The following is a 21,440-nucleotide window of genomic DNA, read 5'->3' as shown; positions in this document are numbered from 1 at the left end:
TTTATATTGACTAGAAGTTGACATCATTCTTTTGAACTACTGGGCCAAATTAAATATATTACTAAAGTTAATTTCACTCCCTCCTTTCTTTCTTACTGTGGCTACTAGAAAATTTAGAATTACATATGTTACATTATACTTCGGTTGGACAGAGCTGGTAAAGATCCTTGCTTGTTTGATGCCAGCCTCTGAACAAGACAGAGGTGAGGCACCTGCTCTCAAAGCCTTATGACAAACACACACAAGGTCTGAATGTCCTGCGTGGGCCAGGTAGGCTACATAGCTCCTCATGAAAACACAAAGGAGCAGGTACTACAAAGAGAATAGGAGATGTGATTTTGTCAGATCCCAAGTTTTTAGCTGGAGAATGTCTAGGAAATAATGGAGGTATATGCCAGGAGCAGGCAGGGGCCCTCAGAGAAGAGGCCCAGCTTTCTCCTGTGGGGTCCAAATCCCACACTCACTACACTGTGCTTCCTCATCCTGGACAATTTTCAAAGTATGGGAGCTTCTGTTTGGTAGACCACCATGTCTGAGTTGAAGGAAAGAGATCTCAAAGAAGCAGGGTGGAGTGGGAGAGCCCTTTGAGGCGGATCATATCTCTGGTGGAGGAGCAGGAATGGGAGGCTTAAGGAGGGGACAAGTCTGGAAGGTGGGCACAGGGACTGTAGATGGGACTAGTGGGTGGGGAGATTTCAAATGCCAGCAGAGGTGTTACTCCTGGGATAATGGTGAGGCTAATAGCCCAGGAGGGGCAGGACCTATGTTCCTAAACAGTAGTTAGGGAGGTGATGAGGACTGGAAAAAGTAAGGAGGTGAGGGGAAGGCTCGAGAAGGAGTGCTTAGTGAGAATCTGGAGCCTGATGTAAGCTGAGGCTAGTGTTGAAGAAGAGCCAATAGCTTGCATATGTGTGAAAATATAGTGCTGTTAACAGAAATGAGAGTCGAGGGGATAGTAGTGGGGAGAGAGCAGTGCTATCAAAAATGTCTGCCATTTGTGGCTTCAGGCTAATTGCTCAAGCTTTCTACTAGGACCATGATGCCACAATAAATTATACAACTGAAATGAAATTGAAACAATGGGAAGACAATTATCATAAGAGTAAGACAAAAGTACTATCTTCAATTACAGTAAAATTCTTTCCTCTGGATAAATTCTGAGGAAAAATAAGTAACGGTTGTATATACTCATTCACAGCTCAGCAGAGGTTCCTGAAACATATCCAGTGGCCCCCTGAGTCACTGAACGTGCAGTACAGTTCCTAGCTTATAGGCATGGAGCATGGCTTCTTTCTACCTGGCCCATTAGGTCTGCTGGATGCATCCCCCACTGGCTGGACTCCTGGGCAGAAAGTAGTCCTGTTGGCCCAGCCAGCATGGTGGATCCTGCCTCACTCACCCTGGTGCTCTGAGGGAATTCCTACACATAGCAGATGTGTAATCCTCATCAGGCATGGGAAAGCTCACTTGGGCTCAGGTGGGTGGTAAGAGGGTGTCACTACTTCATGTTTCAGCAGCAGAGGTGAGAGGATGCTCAGGTGGTCTGGGAAGAAAGCCTCCTAGAGGCAGTTGTATGAAACTGATGTCGGGGGCTATACCACAATGTACACAGTGTGGTCCCAAATGACACAATAGATTTGAAGGGGCTCACTCCTGCTGTAGAAATTTTTCCTCAAATGAAGGACATGAGTGATAGATCTTTAGTGTCTTTAGAGAACAAAAGTGCTAGCCTGGGTTTCTGTGATTTTTGCAGGCACAAAGGTGGATCATAGCACCGTTGAAAAGATCTATCAATTTCCAGAGATCCATTTACAGAATTACATTTGCATTTCAATGTGTTTTTTTCTTTTTCTAGGTAATTTTACTACTTTCTGGGTATGTTGAGAGGATTAATGATACAACGTGGCTATATAGTCCTATGGTCCCGGGAAAGGCATTTCTATAGAAAATAAATAGGCTTACAATTCAGAAATGCTGACTGAGAATTGCCCATAAGGGACATAAAGGATGGTTCCTTCTGTTAGAGAAGTTAGTAAAAGGGAACAAGTTACATAAAAAGAAATGGGTGTATTGTTCTGAGGCAGAAGTGGCAGTTAGGGCAGTGGCCCCTGTCACCCTTGTCATTCTGTATGTTTCTTCAGTGTCTGACAAAGAATTAGGTCATTCATACTATCAAAGAGATTTACCCCAGAAAGTCACTGGAGTCATATATTCCACAGCTGACTTACATGTCCCAGGAACATACTTATTCACCTATAACTCTGCTAAATCTTCAACCTAGTTAGTGTCGGCAGCAGCTCTGAGACAAAAGAGCCTCAAGTCATAAGCTGCAGGACAACAGACAGACTCAGAAAGCATAAAGAATTGGAGGGACCTTGCCTGGTCTTCCTGGACATCTTTGTTTCAAATTTTCTCCATGTGCCATCACCTTCCTTGCACTTGCAGGCTGTCTGCCAAGGGAGCCCATGATTATGGGACCTTCCTTTTGCTGAGAATTTCTACTCTGACTGATGATGGACTATTCAAGTTGTTCTTCTTTTTTTTTTTTTTTTTTATGGTGCTAGCGATTGAACCCAGGGCCTTGTGCATGTGAGGCAAGCACTCTACCAACTGAGCTATATCCCCAGCCCTCTTTTTTTTTCTATTCTGATACAGGGTCTTGCTATGTTGCTCAGGCTGGGCTCCCATTCTGGATCATCCTGTTTCAGCCTCCCAAGTAGTGGCTCGGATTACAGGTGCATGTCACCATGCCTGGCTGACTACCCACCCAAGTTCTATATGTGACCTTGGAGCCTCCTCTCTTGACTATCTCAGTTTGCCCAGCACTCTGACGCCTACTCAGAATATGAGGTTACCTGATCAATAATTGGACGTGACCAAACTGGTGTGAAGCCCAAGAATATTCTCTTTAATACCAGGTAAAATTCAGAGTTAAGGGTGTTTTCATTCTCTTTTTGGTGATAATTTGAAAGCACCATGGAAATGACGTTTGAAAAGGCATTTAAACTCCCAGATTTGCTCCTGTTCAGTGATTCTCGGTGGCCAGGATGGCCAGAGTGAGCAGAACCAATGCCAGCCTGCACATTAGGAACTCAGCCTGAAGATTCACCTATCCAACCTTTCTGGACCGTTTCTCTTCTATAATCTAAAAGGGATGGGAGAATGTAGAACAGATTTATTTAGGGTCCTTCCCAATTCAGGGTTCTCTATAAATTAAGAGTTGGTCTTTTGATTTATTACCAATTGAACATTTTAAAAATTGTCATTTTCTCATTATCAATTTTTATAGTTTGAAATGTTCTGGAAATGGGGGGATTCAATGAATCTAGGAATTCTGTTGTTATTGTTTTATAAAGTAGACCAAATAATGAGGACTATTACTGATTTTGGCTGGGAAGTGGGAGGGAATGCTGCTAGATTTCTGAAAAGAACTCATGCAACTCCTACCAGTTCTAATGGTCCACTAAAAATAGCACAGGAAGAAACAGCTGCCTCTTCTCTGGACCAGAGAATAAATGATTATTCAGAAGGTAGATTAATTAGGTCAAAGTTTAGTAGTGTTTCATTCTGTGATGTGATGGCAAGTAACAGTTCAAAAGGCTGAGTGTTATGTCCTCTAAGCTCCTGCTCTTCATACCATCTATTGGTTCATCTACACCTTCCTTAGTGATAACTATCATTTTATTATTAACTTACGATCTAAATAAAAACATGGAGCTAATGATCAGGAAGGAAATATGTTCTATACAGTGTCTGGAATCTACTGCAGGAAGCCCAAAGTTTCAAAATAAATACTGTGGACATATTTTACTTAGCCATATGGGTGAATAATCACTTTCTAAATTGGAAGGAATATGAGTACAGAAGTTATATGAATGAAATCTATTATTATTGAGGAACAAAGGCTACTTTTTCTTATTTAACACTAGTGTTAGGAAGAAATCAAAGTGTGATAGTTTTGGAACATTTGATGCATTAAAGCAGGTCTGCAGTTTCTGGGCAGTATCTGCAATTTCTATATTTTAAAAAGATGATGCTTTCAGAATGTTCAATAACTAGATTTTCATACTTTGTAGCTTAGAAACACTATTTAACAATCTTAACAAATGAATTCAACATCTCTTTTAGTGACAAGATGTTCCCACTTTTAATCCATAGTTTATGACCTACAAGACATTTATTTTATAACTCAACTGGGGAACAATCATACTTCATTCAGCTTTCATGTTTAAGCACCATCATGGTAAAAAGTCCCTTTGGAGTGAAAAAAAAAATCACTCCAAGCACCCACATATATCAGCAATTACTTAAAGAAAAGCTCATTAGGTTTCAACCTGGAAAATGTTCAATACAATGAAGAAAACACAAGAATCATGTTACTTACTAGAGAACTATTTTAATTAAAAACGACAGCCATACTATCTTGGGAAAATATACTTGGCAAAAAGTATTTTTTCCCTCTTGAAAATAAAGCTGTGGCAAAAAATATAGCCCTGGGCAGTTATTACATTGAAAGCAAAGGCAAGACATATTTTAAAAAAGAATAGCTAAAATCTCTTCACTTAAATACAGTCAAACTGAAACAAAGAGGATGAGGATAAAAAGACTTTGGATTAGTAACTGGGTTGAATTACTTAATATTAGGATAATGGAATACCTGGTTTCCAAGGGATAGCAATTTCTTCAAAGTATATAACAATTTGAAAACAAAAGTTCAGTTTACTTAATTAAACACGATTTAGAGTTGACTGTGGTTTTTACTGAAGACCTTTGAGACCGCACTTACAAAGGCCTGGTATTGTGCAAGGTTGGCCAGGACCATGGCACTTGTGAATATCACTGGAAGACTACTGAAATTCTGATGATATTTTGTTTTCAAAAGGGTTTTATAGGAAATAGGCAGCTGACAGGACTGGTGAATGACATGGCCACACAATCACTGTGCGGCCATGTTGGAGAAAGATGTGCTTTACTGAGTATGGGGGTACACTCTTCTCGTTAGAAGGAGTCTGGGTGGCAGGATGTAAAGCTGCACTGGTCTTCTTGCAGGGCGGTTCCTAGGCAAAATGAGCTTCTGATACGTTGTCTTCCTTACTTTCTCAAATCATAAAGAATGTCTTATTGCTTTCTGGACAATGCTGCTGCTCAGCCTTATCCCCAAGAAGTAATGAGTCCCTGTCCAAGTGGATTCAAATACATGATGGGCACTTGTATGGAAGCTGTGCAGGGATTTACTCATTGGATGGCTGACTGGATTAACAAATTTTGAGGTCCCCTTCTATCTTGTGATTCTACAACTTAAAGCCAGTCTATGAATATTTGACTTAAGGAAATGCTAATGAAAGAACTCAAGGAGCTTCTGATGTTTTTGTGTTTGAAAACATAATAGGGATTTATTTTCTTATTCTTAAATTATTACCGAACATCAGTTAAGTTTGGTAACATTAAATTTTAGGGCTGAGAAATGTGAATGAATAATTTTGTTGTCTCTATAAGTCTTTGACTAGAAATTACATACAGATACATACAGGGTGCCTGTGTGTGCGCACACAGTAGCAACTCTGCCAGATTTATGTTGTGACTTTGTAGTTTAATATTAGCAAGGCAGTGTTTACATAGAAATCAAACTCAGGCCTCTGGATCAACTTCTTTACATACGACAGCTGAAGGATGTGTTTACACATGGACCAATCCTATTTCAATGTTCTGAAAGAAAAAATTTCATGGGCAATCAGTCTACATATCAAAATAAATTATTTGTGGTAAAAGTATGTAGTTAAAAAGCAATTTTTAATTTTCCCTACTCTCTTTGATTATCATAAAAAATACTTCTTAAAGTCTGAAATCTACTGGCAGACATGTCCACAAAAGAAATATCAGTAGTTGTTCAGTTCATAGTATTACATTGGATGGAATACCATCTATTGGAGATATAATTCTTTTGAAATTAGAAACACTCATATCCTCTATCCAAGGTCAGGATCCATGTCTAAAACATCTTGAGCTCTCAACAAGTATAGTAACGCACACAGGAGTGATGGAGTGATGAAATATGGAGAGAAGCATCCAAATTAGCACTCAAGTCCAGAGTGTGACCCAGATAAATTGGTACGTAAGAGCCCTTCATATTGCTGTCCAGCTTTTTTTTTCAAATAAATTTGATTTATTTTTAAATGGGAGAAAAAAAATCACCAAAATTTCACATACCTTTTTTCCTATTCAACACTGAATCTTACAAACTCTTTGAGCTCACCCCAGGAAGGGCAATGTAATAGTTTATCCCACAGGAAAAAACTCAGAAACAAATATCCAGAAAAATCTTATTTTGCTAGAGAAATAAAAAACCTGCGCTTTAGGGATATAAGGACCAAACCATGAAATAAATGGCTAGCCAATGAAAAGAGACCCAAATTTGGGTAGAAGCTGTGTTTCTAATATCAGGCTGTCCCCAGCACATTGCTGATCACTCAAGGAGCACACACACATCATTCTGCAGCTTTGTGACCACACAAGTGTGTTACTGTGGGAAGGTACTTGGACATTATACACTAAGTTCAAAGTAAGGGGAAAATAAATAACAAAAAAGAAAGAAAGCACTCACATACTGCAAGTAACACTGTCTTCTGAATAGTCAGCTTCAGGTGAATTTTTGGACATATAGTTGACTGTATTGAGTTCTAGGATGCATGTAACTGTATTCTTTGTTATTAATCCTATTTAGCTTGTTTTCTTTTTCATTCTATGTACACATACATATGAATGTGTAATTTTTTTTTTTTTTTTGGCATGAGAGGTAGGTCTACATAAAGGCAGACAGTCCATTTCAAAGTTTAAGATTACAGATAAAGTATATCTTATGTTTAGTATGTAAATTTAATGCCTTATTGGGAGTAAGGAAATATTAATGCTGTATTCTGAACATTTATATATTACAAGAAAATTGATTGCCCTTAGATATTAGATGCAAGATGGTTTGCTACATTCCCAAGTGTTACTGAATTATATCTGACAAAACTTACAACTTTGATTTCATAGTGGAAGCCAGCAGGGAAAGGGATTAATTTCGAAGAAATGCTAAAAATTTGAAATTAAACATCTCAAGCAGGAAAAACTGCATAGCAAATATGAAACAAATACCCAACTATCCACCACCATCTAGATTTATCAAATATTAACATTTTGTCTTGTTTCAGATTTCTCTAAAAAAATAGTGTTTGAATATATTCTCTACCCATTTTCTTCTCTCCATCTTGCAGAGGTAATTGCTTTCATGAATCTTTTTATAATTCCAATTAGAAATTTTAACTTTATTTCATGTGCTTATTTTAAAAAATAATGCATAGTTTCAATCTACATATTTTAAAATTTTATTCCAACAGCATCATATCGCAGCTATCATTCTGGAAATGTTTCAAGCTTTATCTGTGTTTCTATATAGAGCTCTAATGTGCGGATTTTACTCTTGTATGTGGTTTCACTGTACAAGGGTACTGCAATTTATTTAACCATTCTTCTGCCATTACATACTTGGTATTTCTCCTGAGTTTTCTACAATAAGCAATACTATCATTAATTGCTCCCCCTACAGAATCATCCCTCTATCTCAACCTCATGTACTCCTGAATACAATTGTTGACACTGCAAAGTCCAATCTCCCAAGACAGGGTCACTCTCTCCTCCCTGTCTTCCCCCACTCCACCATGAAATATTTTTCTAACCATCCCCTCTTCTCTGTCTTGCCCCTCCCTGTACCACCAGACTGGCAACCTTCTTATAGGTCTCCTAGGCATAGGCTAGGACCCTTGGAATCAATCCTCTACTTTCTAACCCTGCTGAAAGAACACATGTAAAAGCCTAAGCTGACCATGCCAAGCCATAATGTCCTCATTGACAAGTAAGTGCCTCCTCAAAGTTCCTTAAAATAGGCTCTCGTCTGTTACCAGCCTTATTTGCCTCCAAAAGTTTTATAACACAGCATCCCCCTCCTGCTGGTTGGAGGAGTAGATGAATCCTATGTTGGGTCTCAGTCTCTGTTTGTGCTTGAATATATCCCTCCTGTTTACCCTGCTAACGTTCCTCTTCCTTTAGGTCAACTTAGATTTCATATTATCCTGGGAACTTTTCTATCTATCCTCTGTGCCTCCTGAACTTTCTCCTGAGTCATAGCATTTGGCCACATTTCCTCTGAAACCCACAGAACCACTATGTTCCTCCCCAGGCTGAGTGCTATGTGACGACAGGGATTGGGCTATATTCCCCTTATATCCCTGGGGCCTAGCAAAGTGATTAGGAATGTAAACAGGCATTCAGGCACTGGTGAACTGAAGTGGAAGGGGGCCAATCCATTAAGTGTATTTTATTTTCATAATAAAGGAGACCCAGTCTATTTAAAATAAGTAGGTTTACTATAGCTGATATGCATTGATAAGTTCAATAACTGATACTAATAGAAATGACCCTATAGCACTGCAAATGCCTTCTGAATCATTAGATTAACTCATACCAAGCCTTCTTCACTGTTGTGAGTATATATGCATATATATAATATTCAAAGGCATAGCCTAGATATTGTTTTCAAATCTTCTCTAGGGAAACATCACATTCTATACCTACCTGTAACAAGCTCCCGTACTTCTGCATCAATAGATTTTCTCAATAGTCGCAACAAGGCAGGTATCCCACCAACATTCTTCATTGCTATTTTATTTTCATCTGTGGACTTGCCAAAAACAAGGTTTCGGAGGGCACCACAAGCATTCTTCTGAACTTCCAAAACTCTGTGGTCCAAAAGGTCAACCAGATGCTTGATTCCCCCTAGTCTATACACCTAGAATGAAAAATGTACCAGGCCTAAGTGATATGTGATTGAGTAGTGATCAAATAAGTCTGTTATGGAGAGATCATTTCAGAAGGTTACTTTCTATTCTAAATAGCATGTCTTTTGTAAATTCTGAGGATGCTCTCTAGGACAATGTTCCTTTCCTGGGTTCCTGACTTTAAAATGAGATGGGAGACCCTGGTGGATTAACATCCTCATGTAGGCAGCACAGCTCTTTGCCAGCCCTCTGAACGTACACTGGGAGTTATAATCTCACTCCAGAAGTGCAATGAGCAAATACGCAAACACAATAAAGATGTATGCAGGGCTAGGGACATCACAGGAAAGAAGTTTTGATTAACCTCATTTAGTTTCTAGAATGGGCTCTCTAGAATAGGCTACTCTTCCTACATTTTCTGTTTGTCATTTCATCAGCATATTATTTGAATGTTTCTGGGATTTATTTACTACATTCACCTTTAGGTCTGTAGCTGCTATTTTGTTTTGCACATTAAACTGGTGAAAAATACTTTACTTCCATATGGCATTGCAGTGGTGGTGGTGGGGGGACCTAAAATGTTAATGTAACAGAACACTAACCAATATCCAGTAACTTGCTGTGCTTCTATAAATATCCAAAACTTCAAAATCCGAAGAAAAATATTCTAATATTTAGCATAAAGTTTATAAATCCTTTGTAACTTAATTTCAGTTGCCACTGATCTTGACTAGATCTCAAGAAATATATGAGTTCACTAGTTTCATGAGTTTTATAATTTTTATCTAATAGATTTGAAAAAATATTTCTACAATGCAGGTTAAATTGATTTTTGCTCATGTTTTATAAATAAGCTAACAAAGTGGATGCATGATTCAACAAGGCTGAAAGTGCTCCAGGAACTGAAATGTATAGTTAAAAAGTAAAAGAGGGGGCTGGGAAGGTAGCTCAGTGGTAGAGCGCTTACCTCACACACATGAGGTACTGGGTTCGATCTTCAGCACCATATAGATAAATAAAATAAAGATACTGTGGTTCAACTACAACTAAAAAATAAATGTTTAAATAAATAAATAAATAAACGAAGATATTGTGTCCATGTACAACTAAAAAACATTAAAAAAAGGAAGTAAAAGAGTATATAGAATCAAAATGTCTCTTCACAAAGCATCTGGTAATTTCTTGTTTTTTTTTTTTTTCTTTTTGGTGGTGCTGGGGACAGAACCCAGAGCCTTGCGCATGCTAAGAATATACTCTATCAGTAAGCTACCTCTCTGGCCCCTGATAATTTCTTAAATATGCAAGCATCTGGCTGCTAAGTGGAAAAGCACTATCTTCCCCCAAGTCATCCTCAGCACTGAGTCTGGTACCTCCATCTTCACTTTGTTGTCACCAAAGCATAGGTGCTGCAGGTAGGCTGCTGCATTTGCCTGGACGGACGGGAACTGGTGCTGCAGCATGTGAATGACTTCAGGCAACTCAGGATCGCGCCAGGCAAACTCCCTACAAGAGAAAAACATGACTTCAGAATGGAAGGTCTATGTGGTAATAACACACTGAACAAAATATTTGCTATAAGGAAAAAAGCTCCAGCTGAGACAAAAATTGGAAGCTTCAAGAATCCTAAAATACATATACATATCTAATTCCCCACCCCTACCTTTCCCCCTCATGAACATACAGAGGCCTAGATATTTATGATTTTAAAGAAATTATAACATGCAGACACTCAGAAAGAAATTCAGGGGAACAAAGGAAATTCTTAATATGGGTAACTTCCACTCAGTGTTCCTCCTCCTGATTCTAATTTTATATCTTTCTACCTATGTAAGAAATCTGCAGAAGCAAGACTCATGTAAACAAGTGCACTTGAACTAAGTGAGATGACATGCCTGAGGAGAGAGACAGTGGGAAAGGACAGAGCTGGTGTCAGCATACAAAACACAAACACTGTGGGCACGCTGATTCTTGAAAAACTTAAAATTTACAGGTAACTCTTGATTATAAAACAGAAACACAGACAATTAAAAAAGGAAAAAAAAATATTTTATCAGTAATCCTGAATCCAGAAAACAAAACAAAACAAAACAAAAACCCACTGTTGACATTTTCTGGTCTTTTTTTCTCTATATGTGTGCACGCATGCCCATGTGTGGGTAAAGCATATATATATTTTTTTCTAAAAAACTGGATTATTATTAGATAGCACTTAATATGTCATGAGCACCTATTTTGCCAGGCACTATTCTAGGTATTTTATACATATTAATTCACTTATTTTTATAGTAACCTCATAGATATGAAGTTGAGGAAGAAAGGCTAAGTAGTGGATTACATAGCTGATTAACAACACAGCAACATCTGGACTTGGGAGTTGCCCGAAGCCTGTGCCTCAACCACTATATTAAACCATTTTTTTTAAATATAAGGAATATTATGATCCTACTATTTATAGATTCTTTTATACTTTGCTTTTTTAAGGGGACATCACATTATCAAATTTTTCTGATGCTATTTGACTGGCCTACACTTCGGGATCCTTATTGTATATGATTTTGCTTATATCATGTCAAGACCAGGTTTTTAGAAAATGGTTCATAGAACAGCAAATATTCAGACTTTCACTAAGGGATGTTGATAACTGTTAATCAAAAAATTAATTAACATGAATAAACCTTTAAAATTAACATCCCAATGATAGTTTATTGCCTAGTTTTTAAAGCCTTGGAGTTTTACTTGGTCTGGGAAGGCCTCAAAGCATTAACCTGCTAATCCACTGTAAAGGGCCAGGTCATTACATTCCTGCACACATACATATAGACCATCCATCCCAACAAATATTTAGTGAATTCTCACTATGAGTGCCATAGTAGGTTCTGGGGTTATAGATATTTAAAAAGGCATGCTTTTATATACAGGGCCAGTCATGCCAAACTAAAAATTTTACTTTTAATAATAATAAGCAGTTTTCATTAGTTGAGTTTACTTGCATCAGGTATTGCGTTAAGGATTTTACACTCATCTCATTTACCTTTACTTATACTGTTGACTCATGAGGTAAGTACTACTAAGTATCATTAGAAACAAACAAGGAACTAGGGATTAGTAATTAAGTGATACTTTAGTAAAATCCAGGTAGTCTAAATATATAAATCTCCACACACAAAGAACAGAAGAATAATGGAGGTTTGAATCAGGAGAATGAGAAGATGAGACACGGGCACATTTATATGGAAGATAACTCTGGTGGCCAAGCAGAGAATGTACTAGAATCCAGAAAGACTAGTAGTAAGGAGACTATTCACTGTACACACAGGAATCCACAGTTGCTTAAAACAGAGCCATCTTTGATGCTTCTCCTTTCTTTATCTTCCTCATCCAATTAATCAGTGGGCTTTGTTGACTGTCTTTGAAATATTTAATATAAACCAATCAATCCATTCTTTCCATTTTTCCTAGATTACTTGGTTTTAACAGTCTCCTACATGTTCTCTCTGCTTCAAATAGCACCCCTTCCCCAATTCATTCTTTCTATAGTAGCCAGATGATCTAAAAATTGAAGTCAGGAGTGAACTGGAGATTTCTGATTTTGGAGACAGGCTGAATGATACCATCATTAATAGACATTAAAAATACAGCAAATGCCTAAAGAGGCAGAATCATGCAGCTGAAAACAAAACAAAAACCCAAACAAAGAATTTAAAGTTAGGTTACCTAGCTTTACATTTTGGACTGTTCAGTTACTGTTATTTTGAAAACCAGGCCGGGTATGGTAGTGCACACCTATAATCCAAGGGGCTTTGGGAGGCTGAGGCAGGAGTATCATGAGTTCAAAGCCAGCTTCAGCTACTTAGAGAGGCCCTAACAACTCAGTGAGAACCTGTCTCTAAATAAAAGATAAAAAGAGCTGGGGATTGGTTAAGTGCCACTGGATTCAACCCTCAGTACCAAAAACCAAAGACACACACACACACACAAAAACAAAAAATAAAAACCAGTTCATTATTTGGAGTTTCAGTTTCCCCATATATAAAATAGGTACAAAAAACTATTATTCCTACCTTCTTCATAGGTTGGCTGTGACAATGAAATATGATGGTGTATATTAAAATATTTTATATGTTTTGAATTATAACAGGTGTTTTATTAACATCCATTATCCCTGAAAAATGAGCTTTTCTAAATAGGAGAATTCTATATAATACTTTTCCTTTTTTGCACTGAAACTATGTTAACCATTTTTGATGAAAATCTGTATAAAACCTATTATGTAAATCTATACTGTAATTAACAGTACAAGGAGTGTGGTTCAATTTTCCTTGATGACTGACAATGATTACAAATATACATTTCTGTCCTCTTTAAATGGTACAGTGGTCAAGATTTCCTGACATTCCTGGGAGCTATGGGGGCCAGATAACACAAAAGGGCTTCTAGCTAGAGCAGAACAATTAGGCTTGGTTGACATCAATTCTAACCTTTAAGTTCAGCAAATTGACACTGGTTGTGTGCTGGTTGGATGGTACTGATGCCTGATAGGATTTGCTTCATTAAAACCTAAGCCTAGACTTCTGTTTTCAGCCACGATACCTAACTGGTTCTGGATTTTGCTTTACCATAAACAAAGATAAAACCAAGGTAAATGTGTGATGAAACTGTTTTTAGGCTCTGAACAACAGGCAGCAATGAAATTCTGGAGGAGGGAAACAACCAAGCAATCCCATATGCACATGCTTGGCTTTCTGCCTAGTGGCACTTTCTGGGGCATGGTACAGGAGGCTAAGTCCAAGAAGTACATGACTGACTCAATAAGGTGAGGGGGAAACGCTGGAATTTGATGATGCCCAGGTAGTTATACTATGCAGAGTATAGTATAACTACCTGGGGAAGAAGGGAATATGCAGAGGTAACTCTACAAGTCTGTGTGGGAACCATCCACAATCCTTAGCTGAACACTGGACAGTGTGTGGGCAGAGCACAGAAACATATCTGGTACGGAGGGTTGCTGCATGACTGAGAGCTGAAAGTATACTAGGTATACTAGTTAGAGTGAAGATTTTGCTCAGCACCTCAGGAATTTAGTTAAAAAATTTTTTTTAATAAAGGCCAAGTGTGAGGAGTAAAGATCAATAAGGAATACACTGTGGGGCTAAAATGAAACTGAAATAGACCTGACAAGGAATAAAACTAATTTTGACAGATTCAAAAAGATTTCCTAGTAATTTAGTTATCTGCTACAACAAAATTTAGCTTTCTAACAGAAGACAGTATAATCCAGATTCTCTATAATGTATCAGCCACAACAGTTAGCATATAATCTAAATTACTAGGCATGAGAAAAAACAGAGATATATGATATATGATAATATATCAATAGAAAAATAACCAGGGACAACCCACACGTTGGAATTATAAGAGGAGGAACTCAAAATAATAACATAAATGTGCCCAAAGACTTAAAGAAAGAGATGTGTATAAGGTGTGAATAGCTGGAGAATCTTATCAGAGACTGGAAAGTATGGAAACAGAACCAGGTTGACTTAAACTAAACACATGGACTCCCATTAATATGTACAATTAATACATGCTAATCAAAAATCAAAACAAAAAGAATAAAATTCAAGTGTTTGAAATGAAAAAAAAAATCACTGGATAGGCTTAACAGATTGGAGACTACAGAAAGAAAGCATAATAAATTTGAAGACAGATCAATAATAAATAACCAACTAGAAAAATACAGAAAAAAAGATTCATTTTTTTTTTGTTTTTAACTAAAGAACAGAGCTTAATTAATTTGTGAAATAACAAAGTAATCTTATATGTGTAACTGGGGTCCCAGAAGGAGAGAGTTTGGGGTGGAAAACAAATTTAAATAAATAATGGCTGAAAATTACCAAACTACATTTCAAGATCTCAGTGAAGCCCAAGCAGGTTAAATGCAAACTTAAGCCCATCAAAGTAAAACTGCTGGAAGCAATAGAAAACTGAAGATAGAAGACCCATTACATGAGAATGATATAAATGGTGTCTGATTTCTCATCAGAAACAATGGAGGTCTAAAGACAAAGAATAACATCTTTTAGAGTACTGAAAGGAAAAAAAAAAAAATCCATACTTGTAAATCCCAAACTTTATATATAGTGAACCATCCTTTAAAGATGTAATAATGAGTGAAATAAAAACATTTTCAGATACACTAAAGCTGAGATAATTTTTTGCGAGTAGACATGCACGCAACATGAGGAAGATTAAAGGTGATTGTTCAGACTGAAGCAAAATTAGCTGAACTGGAAACTTGAATTTATAGAGAATTCTAAATAGTAAAAAGGTGGGTGAATATAAGTGACCATCATTTTTATTTCCCTTTAAAAGACAATTATTTTTAGTAAAAATAACACTGTATATTGTAGGTTTATAAATGTATGCAGAAGTAAAATATGTGCTTATATAAAAGTCAAGGGGATGGTAAACGGAAATATACTGTTGAATGTCACATAATGGGCCGTGCTCAGAAGGAGGACAGGGAATGCTATCATTCTGAAAAATCACTGCCACTTTCCATAGGAAATACTTTTATACTAACGGCATCATTTGTACTACTAATAAATCTGGCTTCTAAGCAGACTACTACAAATGAAACCTCACAGATTTCCTTTTACATAGTAAACATCAATAACTTCTTTAGTCCTACAGAGAATTTTTCAGACTAATTATTATTTAGCATTAATGGGAAAGAAAAGTTGATAGTGAATAAAAGTATTACTTAAAATTGCTATTTTCAAAACTGAAAAATAACAGTTGTCATGGACTTTTTATTTTGGTTTAAGTATTTGAACCTCAAATTTACCTGAATTCCAGTTTCAGCTGGAATAAATGCACCTATTATTATAAAATAATCATTTATTCATCTTATGAAACGCATTATCAGAAAGCTTTCACATAATCAAAGCTAGCCATAATACTTTTATGCATTAGATTATGAAATTATCATACCATGAATAGCTGAAGTATATTATCATACATGAAATTCTTGTTTATAGTCAATCATCTCCTAGTAGAGGTCAAAACTGAAGTCTTCAGGGGCATATACTAAACTCAAAGCTCTAATCACACTTCATTGCTTTTGTAGGCAGCTATTTATTTTCTCTGCAGGTCCAGCCAAGGTATGGCCTAAATTATAATTCAAAACCCTTTAGGGAATTTCTGCATCTATTTAGGTGCCCTAGTCTTTTGAAGATTTAACAAAATGAAATAATGTAAGAGTATTAATGACAATTATATAGGAGATGCTATTAAAAAAATTCTTGTTAAAAAATTCCTTAAAATGACAAAAAGGTAGCAAACAGGAATAGAAGAACCAAATGTATGTACAAACCTCAAAGAATTTTGGACATAAAAGTGAATAGGTGAGGTGGTTTTAGTGTAGTGGTTTTTCCAATCAACTCTATAATACCTTTAGTTATTTTGTTTTAAGGACCAAAATCTCATTCATTTTAATTCACATTCATTCGGATTAGCTGGTAGGTTGCTAAGAATGAACTGATAATTTTATTAATTTCCCAGTAAAACAACTATTTTTGTGGGTGAAGTATGAATGAAATCTTGCTAATACATGCCTTAAAATAACACCAAAGCTGCATAAAACTTGGAAACATTTTCACTTTTTCAGAAATGAAAATTCTTTTAATTTTGAAATATACTGATTTATTTCCTGAATATAGTAAATGACTTTCATTAAAGATGAGACCAGTTTTTCAAAATCAATCAAGTACTAAAGGACTCACAGTTACCTTAAAAAATATTGTCTACATGGCCAAAGTTAAAAAAGAAAAAAAAAAAAAGGAAACATCTATTATTTGTCAAATATTTTTTGCTTAGGACATATGACATTTTCTTGTAAGTTTGTAAGTAATTTTCTTCTAAAATGTCAAAAAGCTTTTCAAAGGACTTAGTTAATGAAACCTCTATAGCACTGACCAAATGATTAAAAATATACACCATATTGGTCTTTCACAGTTTAGAATAACATAAATTTTCTGAAGTCTTTGTCTAAGAAGTCAGTCAGGAAAAGGGAACAGGGATGAAATGATCCTTCAAAGTCTTTTGTTTAATTCTAGTTAGTTGCCTGGCTCAAGTGTTTGAATGATGAATGCTGCAGATACTCCCATAGATCTGTGCATTCCCTAACTTATAATTAAAGCATGGAAAGAGGTAATCTGTCTTTAAAATGAAATTAGCCTCACTGACCTTACACAGCTGGAACACAACTGGATGTATTACAGATAAGAAATACTGATATTATAACAGATATGACAACCTAAAATGTCAGAGTGAAAGAATGGCTAACTTCTGATATACCGTAGCACTCTGGAGACCCCGACTGGTACTTGCCTGGGGTCTTTCTGGATGCTGTCTATTGACGGGGATCTGGTGGTACCATCATCAGCTGGCGCTGCATGCTGAAGCCTGTTGTAATTGCACTCTTGTACTCGGTATTGTATTGGCCTGTAGGGCTCCGCATAGGTAGCTGTTGTGTTTAGAGTATAATTATTTCTTTGGTATGTAAGGGTACTCCGTTGGCTGGATGTCCTTTGTAGATTTCCAACACCTACCAAAAAGTCAACATTTTAAAAAAGATTAGTGTGTTCTCCATGAGGTCATCCTTTTTTTCCCCTCTCACAGCACTGGGGATTGAACTCAGGGGTGCTTAACCACTGAGCTACATCCCCAGACTGTTTTTTATGTTTTATTTTGAGATAGGGTCTCACTAAGTTGCTGGAGCCAGCCTTAAACTTGTGATCGTCCTGCCTCTGCTTCCTGTGTGGCCACAGGAATGTACCACCATGCATGGCATGAGGTCAGACTTTTAAAAGGTAAACATTTTTTTTTTTTTAAATTTAAGAAGGATTAGAGTTTTAGGCAATTGTATAAATTGTTTCCTTTTAGATTTTTACAAATCTAGCTCACTAACACTAAAAAAGGGACTTAATTTTTAATATATGAACAATATTATGGTAATTTTATTAGCAGGAAAGAACAAAATGAAACTATAAATCTGCTTATATAATAGGTCTTAACGTGTTTATTAAGATTCAGTAACTTAAAAGTCCAAGAGAAATACAAGAAATTAATCTCAAAAATAAATGATAAAAGCAAAATTTCATTACCTTCATTTTAGTGATAAATAACATCTTTATTTAAATTTGTAAATAACTGAAACCATCAAACTTTTCAATACTTAGTGTACACAGGTTACTTATTTTGATATACACTTTATTTCTAGACCTATAGATCTTGATAAATCTATTTCACAATAAAGACTGATATATCAATTATTCTATAGATACTCCCATAAATTAATGCGTGATGATATATTCATATATATATATATATATATATATATATATATATATATATATATATAAANTAAATTAATGCGTGATGATATATTCATATATATATATATATATATATATATATATATATATATATATATATAAACAATGTCCACTGTGTTTAACATTTCTGTACTAATTATTGCAACAGGTATCACTCCAATGATTGTATACATATTTTTTTGGGCATTACAAATATTTTAACACTGTTTCTTTAAAAAAATTTTTTTTTTTTAGTTGTAGATGGACACAATATCTTTATTTTTATTAGTTTATTTTTATTTTATTCTGGAAACCAAACTCAGGGTCTTATGCATGCAAGGCAAGCACTAGACCACTGAGCTACAACTCCAGCCCTGTTTCTTAATTCTACTATAGAAATTCCCTACTTATAGAAAATAAAAATAAGTAATATATTTCTTACTAACATCTAGTCAAAATTGGTACATTCTACTAGAAGAAAAACCTCTCAGTGGACTAAGCTGTCAGTCTCTGGTCAAGAACCAATTCAAATACAGTCTTCTTTGTTTTGAAATTCTGGGAGGTAGTTGTCTTGAGGTAAGCCCTTGATATCACTGCTGCAGGAGTTTTCTGTGTGCGTGCGCGCATATTATTAAGCCTGTAAGATTTCTTTTTATTCTTTTCTTTTTTTAAGATTCCACAAACCAGCCCTGTAGCATGATCTGGCAGCTCACACCACCATGAACTATAGCTTCTGATTCATCAGTTGCTATGGGGTGGAATGAATATGAAGGTTGGGATGTGAGGGTGCAATGCCCCAGCTCCCTGTTTTTATACATGCTTCTACTGCATCCTGTCCCAGTTGGAGTCCATGAAAAGTGATATCTTTTTCACATTTCGTATTTAAGTATTAAGAGGAAATCCAACATCTGAAAAAGGGTAATGCCAAATACACTTGGGCTCCATCCGTGCTAAATCAAAGATGACCAAGTCAGTCCTGTATGGATTCTCGATACTTGTTCCAGGCAACAAAATGACAAAGAAATATTTCAGCAAAGGCTTTCCTTTCTGTTTCCAACATGATTCTAATCCAAGGAGAATCAGATTTGTACCTTTACAAATTTATTCCTGAATTAACAGTATAATCACAACGTTCATTAGATTATACTAATATATCACCTATACAAAGGTACGAAATAAACTTCTGTTTCATTACTTATGTGACAACTAAATGAGCAACCTTCTTTCCTTCTAACTGGAATCTCAATCTCAGTAAAACCCTTCTACTATTGGGCCAGTGAAATAAGGAAGCCACCTGAGCCTGTGCGATAGAGCGCTGTCTGTGATCCTTGGAGCTCCACGGTTCCATGGTTTGGGCTTCGGTACACTGGGCTGTAATAGGTCCTCCCCTCATAAATAGGAGTAATGTGCAAGTCAGGAGACACAGCAGAACGAAGGTCTTGCCCAAGCTGACTGTGCTGACTAGCATAGGAACTCCGTAGGCCTAGAGGTGGGATAATGAACTCAATTAATAGCCGAGAAAATCATGATGAGGTTAAGAATCCAAGCCCTAATTAAAATCCTAACCAACAGGACCAAGTGGTAAGTCTAAACATCAAAACCTTTAAGTTTTACAGAAGAGGGATGCCAAGGTATGGTTTGTGTATGTGTGTATGTACTAGTTTTCTTGGCAATGTTTCTAATAAAAAAAAATTAAATGGTTTGATACTGTGAAATTCACTCCCCAAGAGTAATCTATTCTATAATGGTGATCAAATAAAGAATGACTCTTATTATTATATAATATTCATTTAAAAATATACAATCATATGCTGCATAAAGATGTTTCGGTCATTGATGGACCAAATACCATGGTGCTCCTACAGATCATACTTCCTAGTGACTTTGTGGCTGTCTTGATTTGTGTAAGTACATTCTATGATGTTCAAACAATGACAAAATGGATAGACACATCTCTCAGTATGCATCCCATCGTTAAGTGACCCAATAATGGTTCACACCCTCTTTTCCAGCCCTGTAGACCTGCTCCATCTTACTAAATGCAAGATGGGCTCTTAGGAGGCAGGGTACACTGAATCTCATACCTCTACATGTGACCTAATAGAGTGTTTATATAAAGTACATACTGTAAAAATAGTGGATGCTTAGAAACTGTTTTGACATACACCTCTACTAATTCACAGATGACTTTTATAGGAAAATATTGGAAATTTTACGATATAAGATTTGAGTATTATCAGTAAACTAAAAACATTTGTTATTAGGAATATTATTTTACTATTTGCTATCACTTTCTTTTTTTTCTCCTTCACGTCAGATAGGTAATGTGCTGACATCATGACGAGCTTTAGAGGGAGGCACATTTCACTCAACAGTGTGAATACCTAATTATCATGCTTATGAAACTGAAAAGGATCTTTTTTACCTTTTTAACAAAACCAAATGAAACCAAACCAAAAACTGTTGTTTTTAAAGGAACCCACATACAGATTCTTGTTAAGCTTCTTTCTAGTATAAAGAAAATGTATAAAATCAGTAGTTTTAAGTCATTTAAAGTATTCTGATTAAAACTGCTAATGGCTAATGTTTACATAAGGAACTCATGATGAATAGGTAGATTTCAAAAACGAACATTCTTTTTGTAAACAAGTAAATCAGTGTCTTCTATATTATGATGCTCAAAAGTTGGTGATTTTTCAGTATTAGCGAGCACATTTGTTACTTAAGTTAGAATATCAACTAAGGTTATAACCCAAATATAAGCAAGAGAAAGTATAAACATTACAAACATATCTGAAGTCAGTTAGCACACATTTGCTTTAAAAAAGATGGCAAATAATTAACATAGTAATTACAAAAAGATAGAATCGTTCTCATCCTGTTAGCTTAGTTAATCAAATCACAATTAAAAGCAAATGGGCCTGAATATGAGTGATAATTATATGTTGCTTAGTGAGGAGTGGCAAGGAAGTTAATAAATACTTAGAGTCTCTAAAGTGAATGATTATTACCTACCCTGGACAGCAATGTGACATGGGAAGAAATTACATGAAACAATGTTGATTTTAGCACTGGTTCCGACTTGCTAAAATGAAGATCACAGTTTTGAAAGATCTCATAACTAGGATATTATCCAGCCAGACCTTCTCATTTCACAACTGAGAAAACAGAGCCTGAAGGGAAATGTGATCCACTCCCAGCAGAGAGCTACTTCCCTGGAGCTATAGGGAGCCACAGGGCAATGTTT

At 36.1% G+C, this 21,440-nt stretch overlaps 1 protein-coding gene and 1 non-coding gene across 13 annotated transcripts in view; both read right to left on the bottom strand.

Moving 5' to 3' along the window:
• Nucleotides 1-21,440, bottom strand: part of Pkp4 (plakophilin 4) — a 244,665-nt gene that overhangs the window by 29,553 nt on the left and 193,672 nt on the right. For all 12 annotated transcript variants that reach the window (XM_015479203.2, XM_015479208.2, XM_015479207.2 and 9 more), the window contains 4 exons: nt 19,488-19,676; nt 17,208-17,424; nt 10,187-10,319; nt 8,614-8,827 (listed from right to left, as the gene is read on the bottom strand). In XM_015479203.2, coding sequence (XP_015334689.1) covers nt 8,614-8,827; nt 10,187-10,319; nt 17,208-17,424; nt 19,488-19,676 — 753 coding nt within the window. The remainder of the gene's footprint in view (nt 1-8,613; nt 8,828-10,186; nt 10,320-17,207; nt 17,425-19,487; nt 19,677-21,440) is intronic.
• On the bottom strand, nt 20,505-20,609 carry LOC125619509. Its single transcript, XR_007351059.1, has one exon. It is a non-coding gene; the product is annotated as a small nucleolar RNA U13 (small nucleolar RNA).

Source organism: Marmota marmota, unplaced genomic scaffold (genome assembly GCF_001458135.2).
Source record: "Marmota marmota marmota unplaced genomic scaffold, marMar, whole genome shotgun sequence".
Lineage (NCBI taxonomy): Eukaryota > Metazoa > Chordata > Mammalia > Rodentia > Sciuridae > Marmota > Marmota marmota.
The sequence above is the reverse complement of the archived record's forward strand: the minus strand, read 5'-3'. Positions and strand labels throughout refer to the sequence as shown.